The sequence below is a fragment of the Crocodylus porosus genome, unplaced genomic scaffold (assembly GCF_001723895.1).
Source record: "Crocodylus porosus isolate Cpor-Errol unplaced genomic scaffold, CroPor_comp1, whole genome shotgun sequence".
Taxonomy (NCBI): Eukaryota; Metazoa; Chordata; order Crocodylia; family Crocodylidae; genus Crocodylus; species Crocodylus porosus.
In genome coordinates this window covers 348,981-357,375 of record NW_017728945.1, presented here as the reverse complement: position 1 = coordinate 357,375, position 8,395 = coordinate 348,981, and the positions used below count along the sequence as shown (strand labels likewise).

General features: G+C 43.9%; 1 protein-coding gene across 8 annotated transcripts in view; it reads right to left on the bottom strand.

Moving 5' to 3' along the window:
• The window catches only part of KDM4B (lysine demethylase 4B), a 129,338-nt gene extending 121,635 nt beyond the window's left edge, over positions 1-7,703 (bottom strand). For 5 of the 8 annotated variants that reach the window (XM_019550539.1, XM_019550540.1, XM_019550541.1 and 2 more), the window contains exons 1-2: positions 6,882-6,935; positions 1,998-2,160 (exon numbers count right to left, since the gene is read on the bottom strand). In XM_019550539.1, coding sequence (XP_019406084.1) covers positions 1,998-2,138 — 141 coding nt within the window. In that variant the 5' untranslated portion in view covers positions 2,139-2,160; positions 6,882-6,935. Of the gene's footprint in view, positions 1-1,997; positions 2,161-6,881; positions 6,936-7,049 lie in introns of those variants that run through there. The other 3 variants (XM_019550544.1, XM_019550545.1, XM_019550546.1) reach the window with 3 other exon arrangements.
• Between the last annotated feature and the right edge of the window lie 692 nt (positions 7,704-8,395).

Below are 8,395 nucleotides of genomic sequence, written 5' to 3'. Positions count from 1 at the left end.
GGGGTGACCACCAGTACCTGGGGGAACATTTGTTCACCAGAGCACCCCAAGGGATGACGAGGTTGCACGGTTATAAACTACTGCAAGACCATTTCCTGCCCTTTGGGCAGGGGGCTGGACTCGATGATCTCCCGAGGTCCCTTCCAGCCCTAATGTCTATGAAATCTATGAAATCCCTAGTTTTTCCCCCCCAACACCTCAAGCAGGACAAGCTGATGACATTTATTTCTGACTAATCACCAGCCACATTTATTCAATAAATATATTTGCCAGGCTTAGCACTGAGGATTATTAGTGAATTAAAATTAAATTAAAAACACACTGCAGAATCCATAAACCTTTTGTGCTTGTGAACTCCCAGTGTTTTAGCTCATACATACCCACTGGTTGACAACTACAGATATTTGGAAAGATAAGCAGCGCTCTCTCAGACCCACACTGAATAACCAGCACGTTTAAAAAGGGCAGAGATGGTGATTGTGTAAGCTGTACAGGATATGCAGTAATAAACCCATGCACATAGGGCATGGAAGACAGACCCTCACTCCATGCCCTATGTTGGAAGGCACCACGCCAGGAGCAAGAGCCCAGGGCCATTTTTACATTTGAATTAGTGAGCTGCACTAATTAGAAGTGCCCGGTGCTGCATCGGGTACAAGTGTGTAAGTGGCGCAGCACACGTCAATGCTGAGAAAACGGCAGCGGTACACTCTCAACAAAAGCACATCAAACATGTTTTAGTTCAAAGCGTGCTGACAACCATTTTCTCAGGGATGATGTTCACGGCGCCACTTATACACCTGTGCCCAATGCAGCACTGGGCACTTTAATATATGTGCTCCACCACACTGGATTTCCAGTGTGTCAAAGCAGACTCGCTGCATGTGTGCAGGTGCCCCTAGATGCCGGCTGTTACGAATGTTGCATTAACTAGTCAAAAGATAAAAAAGCATAAGTAGCATTGGAAACAGGGCACCTTTCACAACCAGGGGAATGCACACAGCATTAAATCACAGAGTCACACTCCTTGTGTGCTCTCCTGCTGGCCCTATTCATCTTGTACTCGCAGCTGGCCTGCCCTATGCCTAGCTGAAGCAGGAAGAAGAAAGGAGGTCCACAGCCCTGCCCAGTTCAAAGTCTGGTGGTTCAGGCACTACATGGGGAAGTAGGAGAGGCAGGATTAATCTTCCTCAGAAATGAGCAGCCTAGAACCTAGGTTCTAACCACTAGGCTAGTGGGCAAAAGGTAGGCATGTCACCCTCCTCCTCCAATGTACTATGCCATTCACAATGCTGTTAAGAGCTTCCAAGGGAGCCAGGAGCTGTCATGATGGAAGGGTCTTCCCGCATCCAAGTCAATCCCAGGAGGTCAGGCCAAACCCTGGCTCAGCATTTTCTACCGTCTGATCCCTGTTTTGTGCTTATATGGTCTGGAGGGACATGCAGCTGCCCCCTGAGAGTAGAATAGCTTTGCACCCCTTTTGGGTGCAACAGCTTCATTTCCTTGAGGTGTCATGTATTTTTTGGTTGGGCAGCTACCTAGGCTTAAATGTCCAGAACAAGACTTGGGCTGCAGTCTGAAAAATGATGTCTGGCCCACTGGGCTCTAGGTCTATGTGCAGAAATTAAAGATCCCATTACATTTTTGAAGAACACAGCATCACCCCAATGGCTTAGGCAAGGTGCCTTGTAAAATCAACAACATTTCTAGTTTTTAAGCACTTTCACCTGTAATACCTGTGCACTACAAGTATCTTGTGCTTTATATATGGACCACCTGAAGACAGTCACAGTAAGAGCAACACCAAGTGAAAACTAATTATTTCTGATTAGCGCTATGTAATAAGCACCGTTCCCAAGATGTGACAGTCCAACATAACTGGTGTTTTCCCATTTAGGCACCAGACCCAGTAGCATTGTTCAGGAACCCAATACTGAGCTGGGCCCGTTTTCGACTTTTGTAAGTCAAGTCAACCGGTAAGTCGAGACTAAACTCACCTTGGCAAGTCCTGCCCTGTGAGCTCCTTGCGATTCAATGTAGGCAACATATTTTGCAAAGTCCCGAAATTGCTCTAGGGTAGGACGAAAGGTCATGATCTTACAGCCTGGGTTCTGTGGACTTGGGTTTTCAGACCCCATGTTTCCAGCAAGTTTTCAGCACCTGAACAAGAGAGGTGGGGAGGGTACAGGAGAGAGTAGAAAAAGGTTAAACAGAAATGCATTCCTTTCCTTACACACTCCTTTTACAATCTCACAAAAAACTTATCCAGGTTTCTGTTTCCCCCCACCAACGGAGCACCAGTTACACCACCACTGACCTCTACCCTTCATCTTGCAATTAATCACCCCAAAATGTACTATTTTGCTCAAGAAACTGGACTTAAAATATTATTCTGTAGCCTAAAAGAAACATAGTTCTTTTATCAACTGTGAAGCAACATTTCCCATCCATACTGCCATTCTGAACTGCGAACCTCACTGTATTTTCCTTATTCTCCCCACCAGTTCTCAGACAAGGGGCACACATTCTCAACAGACTCTATATATTCATTTCCCATCTATACAAACCATTCTAGACATTGTACAAAATCACAAGGTACTGCATATTGGTTTTATTTTTTTTACTACGAAGGGGGAATCTGTGTGTTCATACACCAAGACACATTATCATTTGTAGCTACTGATTGCAAAAAAAAAAAAAAATGCAATCATGATATAGAGATATTTCAGTAAGAATGAGAGGTGGCAGGGGGTGGGGGGAGGGCAGAGTGACACGATATAGAGGTAAGGTCCCTACCCTCTACCTCTAGGACTCCAGTTTTTTCTGGAAAAATTAGTCTTAATTTATCTGCCTAATAAAGACTCTTGAGTTTTACTTTTCATTTGGTACCACAGTGTAAGGCCTGGCCTATACAGGTTTTGTATACCAAAATGACTACACTGGCCGGGGTACAGTTTTGTTTCCACTGTCTGCATATGAATCTTGGGACTCACTGGGGTGGGAACAGTAACGCTACTATTGAAAAGGTGCCATGGATGGAAAGCAACCAGCTCAAGCAGAACTGATGCAATCCTGAAGCATGCTAGGGAGATATTTTGTAGAGGTGGCTAAGGCACTGTCTCCACCTTCCCCCAAAAGCTCGTGACCCCATTTGTCAAAGTGGTAACAACATGTTTGATGCCTCACTAATCTGGGATGACAGGTAGCATCAGCTTCCAAAAATGCCTTTTTTCATGACAGCTTGCTAGGAAACATCATCCATTTCTCTGTGACATGGAGTTGGACACTGTAATAACGCAATTTTCACCTCCAGGCTGTATTAGCATTAGCACCCTTGCATTGCCTATGGAATGCAAAATGAACACAAGCTTTGGCTTCTCCATTGTTCAGCCCACTGCAAGCACATGTCTGCACCCAACTCCTTCCACCTCCAGCTTTTGATCCCATAAAGGGAGAAGTGCCAGAAACTCACTAAGTCCGCTACGAACTTTGCTACTGATTTTATATGGAAGTTGCTGAGATCCTATGGTGATGGTCACATGAATAAATAAACCACAGAAGCCCTACCCATCTTAGGGTTTTCTTTCTTGTTCCCAACCATGTACAAATTAAACTAGGATAACTGCTCCCCGTCCATGTACAAACTACACTAGGATAACAGCTGAGGAAGATTTGGGGGACTTGTACTAATAACTGTAACAGAATACACATATCAGTTATGCTTAAATAAAGGCTAAGCAAAGCTAATGGTTTGCCCAAATACTTCAGCTCCATTCATTTACTCTGCATAAATGGATGTCCTTCAACATTAAGCTAAGGGCATTCACTTCAGCCCTCTGTTTTTCAGCATGCGTATTGAAGCAAATGGTTGTCATTCATAATTTTAGAGCAGCATGCTTCTTCCTCTTCCTCCATTACTTTCCCTGAAAGCAACTTGCACGTTAGGTTACAGATAATGTTAGTTATTTCCTCTTCTGCTCAAGTGCTAATCAGTTAAGACAGAAGCTATTTAATAGATAGACTCCTACATTGTAATTTAATGCTGCTTGCACTTTATAATGGGTCAGATTAGCATTCCGCTCCCTAAAAATGTAGACCGCTCGTTTTAAAATCTTGATCGACTCAAAAAGCAACTGTCTGATATCTTTCAAAATTTGCAGATTTTTTTTTTTTCTTTTACCCTGGGCTGTTTAAAATTTGGAAAAACGGATCTTTTCAAAAGGAAAGTTAAAAAAAAACTGTACTTCCAAAGAGTTGTGAACAGACTATATGCCTTAAAGACACGCACGTGCCCCCCCGAACACCACTAATATCACTAGAGGGCAGTGATGGGCTTCTAAGGATTACTACAATACGCAGCAAAGCCATGTCAGCTGCAGCCATGAGATGTCAAAAAATACAGTGGGGCTGAACCTTGCCAGGTCTCTACTAAACTGGAAAACCTCCAAGAAAAATCCAATTTCATTTGTGCATTAAGAAATTCCTATAACTACAGCATGTAAAGCATTTTCGGATGCTTCTAGGTCACAGGTCCGCGGGGAAAGGCATGTATTTTCTCTGCATTGTAGACTATTGCATTATAGACTATTGCACTATTTGTATTATTCCTTGTGCTATTCAAATGTTTTACAATAATACTGAAGAGGGATGAGCATTTCCAGTTCCAGGGTCCAACCACTTGACTGATGTGCCCGCACTGATACTAAATAGTTTCCTTATTAGCATCTGGGAAAATTGCATTGACTAGGAAAGACACAGGGTGGTGCTTAATCCAAAACAGAGAAGAACCAGTACTCAGGACCATGTTTCAAAGTGAGATTTCCAAAACCCTGTCCCTCCAGATTCTCACCCAACAGACAAAGGTAGGAGCAGGAAATTATTTTGGACAGAGGGCTACTTACTGAGTTTTGGCAAGCTATCAAGGGCCACATGATAGGCAGCCAGGGGAAGATCAATAGTAATTTCCTAAATTTTTTTAGGGGTCCCGCGGGCTGGACAGAATGGCTGACAGGCTGCATCCGGCCCCCGGGCTGCATTTTGCCCACCCCTGCTGTAAGACAACACAGGGAAGCTACAGCCATTTTCAACACTCTTAAAAACAGAGCAAAACAAGTTTCTGCACAAGCAAGGTGGGAAGTGGGGAAAAATCCTGCACCAGCACTGCTGGCAGAAGGTAAGACCTAACATTTCCTCCTGATGAAAATCCAAACCAATGCTCTCAAAGCCATCTGTCCCAGAGATGCCCCACCACTACCTAAATGCCCCAGCTGCAGCAGTAGCAGCCTTCCACCTTTTCACCATCCCATCGAAAGCAGATAACCAAAGTAAGCTAAAAGGAATAGCCTTAGGCATGAAGGACATTTCAGGGACCAGTTGTGTATTCAAGGGAGTCTATTTTCCCTTGAAAAAGCAAGGTAGTGATGTCTCTCCCTCTCCCCTGGCTCACAGAAGAAACATAAGGCATCTTGGATTTTTCCATGCTGTTTAATCTGATCTCACTGCTCTAAAGCAAATCTTAACAGGCACCCTAGATAATACTTGCTGTGGTGTGTGTTCGGCTAATTAACCTAATTAAGCTATTACAACAGCTAACTATAGAAGCCATAAGCGGGAGGGGAAGAATCAGATCCCCCACTTCCCTTTACTTCTGATTCTAAAAAGCAGAGCGGAGGGACACCTGCGCATCAGCAACATCCTGTTATCAACCGAGGCCACGTGCCGTTCTACATGAGTAGGAGTGTGAAGCCTGCAATGCAGAGCTCTCAGACCTAGCTCTTGTGGAGGAACAGGAGTTTTCATTATTCTTATTTATTTCATTTTCCTTCTTCACAACCGCGCTGGCTGGTAACCGCTGCATTAAGCAACACCCGTAGCTGTAGTTTGGACAGTGCTGGAGCATTTTGCTGCTAGCCGCTCGCCATCTGCCAAAGACGCTGTGACGAGGAACCGCGCGAGCAGCAGGACCAGCAAGAGCTGCTGATACGAGCCAGGCAGGAACTAAAAGAGTCTGAAGGAGATATTTTGCTGCCACAGACAAAGGCAGCAACAAACCGAAAGACCAATTTGGAAAGGTTTAATAGGAGAAGCAGCTTATTAAGTTGTTGAAGGAGCTATTCTGAAAACGCATGAAAGGAGCTCCCTCCTTTCATTCAGAGCCCTAAGCAACCTCAGCCAGCCTATGACTCTTCCCTGGCTCGGGCTGCCTTAGTAAGGGCCCCATGGAGAACCATTTTACAGGAAGGCTCTAAGCCTCATCACCAGCCCCTGGACAGAGACAGCAGCAACCTTCAAAAATGGCTCGTGCGCTTCTTTTAGCAGCAGACAATGTCCCAAAAGCCGACCGACAAAGGACCTGAAAGGATCGTTCTTGTCTCTCCAGGACAGGAATGCGTCTGTGTCTAGGAAGCACCCAGCAAACTGAGCCCGATAAGAAATACGAACTTGAAGTCGTTTCCGTTTTATTTTCCAAGTTAAAAACCCTCTCCCTAGCACAGATAGTGAGGTAGGAAAATATCCTCCCCTCTTTCCACACTACACTACTGTCATTTGGCTCTCCATAGGAAGCAGGTTCATTCTGCTGTTCAAGCAGTGATAAGCACTACTGCCATTGCCACTGGACACTGATAGCAACTCTCCTCTCACACATCCTGGATAGCAGATGTCTGCAGCTTTTTTAGAGCCACTTCTAAGGCACTGGGGCTAGGAGGTAAGAACAGAAAAAGATCTCTGACCACTGACTCAATGGGGTTTTATCACAGCCTTTTGCTACACAACCCAGAGTAAGAGGATACAAATGTATCTGGTGGAGACAGGAAAGGAAGGTGCATGAATAATTGTGAAATAATGTGCGAAACAAGTCATGGAAAGGATACAGAACATACCTGTGAGTACCAGGATGGTCAAGTAGGTACTGTAACGCAGTACAGCAACTGCATGCAGAAGAGGAAACAAAAGAGAAGAGAGATCACATAAGACATTAAGTTAAAAAAGAGGCGTAAAGAAACACGGGAGGAACACTTGACCCGGTACAAATAAAGACGTTACCCAACCTAAGTGCCTATCACAGGACGATTCCCAGATACCAAATGACGAGCCTCCTGGTGAAGGCTAAGCAGGACAAAATGAAAAGAGACACAAAGTTCGGTTCAGTTAATTTATTCAGTAACTAACCACCACCAACACAATTTGCATGTATAAATGTATTGTGCACAAAATTCTGGGGAGAGACAGTGAGCTTCAGGCCATGAAAGCTTGTGGTATACATACATGTCTACTTTGGTTGGTCTATTAGGGGCAAATCTACACTGCCTTCTACACATATTTTTGGTCAATCCAGGAACACTGATATACATGCCAATATTTTGCACTTACTCAAGCACAAAACACTCAAAGCATTTTGCTGAAAGCCCTCAGTCTTCTCTTCTACATTAAGCACAATGATTCCAGGAAGCTCCATGGATTTTGCAACGAGGGGTGAAGAATACCATGCAACACACTTCTAGCCAGAAAACAAACAGAAGACCTCACAAATGAACAAAATGAGATTATACCCCTGCCCCTAGAATGCTCTGCAGCTATATGGTATAAACAGGTACAGGACAGAGGAATATCAGATTTGAGTCATTTGTTAAAAATTAACGAACATCACTAGAGAAGCTGAAATAACTACAATTAAACTTTCATTCCACGGTTAAAAGCTAGAGCTTCTTGGAGAGTTCAGAGTACAGACAAGTGACAAGGTCTAACGCAGCAGTTCTCAATCGGGAGAAGTGCCTTGAGATTCTTTTAAGGGTGTTGCATGGTGCCATGCAATGTTAGCACTCTAAAAACATGATTCACAAGATAAATCAAAGGTTTCAGATGGTATCCATGGAGTCAAAAAAGTCTGCCCTGTTGCGGTCTTTCCTAGTTCTTTGCAAGAGTAGAATTTCTGTATTATTTTTCCACAGTTAGAAAAAAAACCCATCAAAAATGCACAGCTGGCATTTTCTGGAGGGTGTCTTGAATCTAACAAGGGGTGTTGTGAGTCTAAAAAAGGCTGAGAACCACTGGTCGAATGTGTGGTCCCACTCCCATATCTGAAGCAGTAAGCCCAAGGGTGAATACAAATTTTCTTTGCTTTGGGCTCCTCTATACTAAGGTAGGGAATTAAATTACATGCAAAAACCGTGTTAAAAAAACCCACTGAGGTGGTGAAGCCAGGCACGCGAAAGTTAGAAAGTGCTAAAATTTAAGACGCCCAATGCAATGTGAATTTGGTCATCTTGTGTATTATGACATAGGCATTAATGAATTACACTTTTTGGTGCTTTTTTCTTTTCCCCTGCACAGAGTTCATCCCAGAGCTGGGGACCAGAGGAGGACACTGTTGTCAGTAAAACCTGCCTCCTTCATT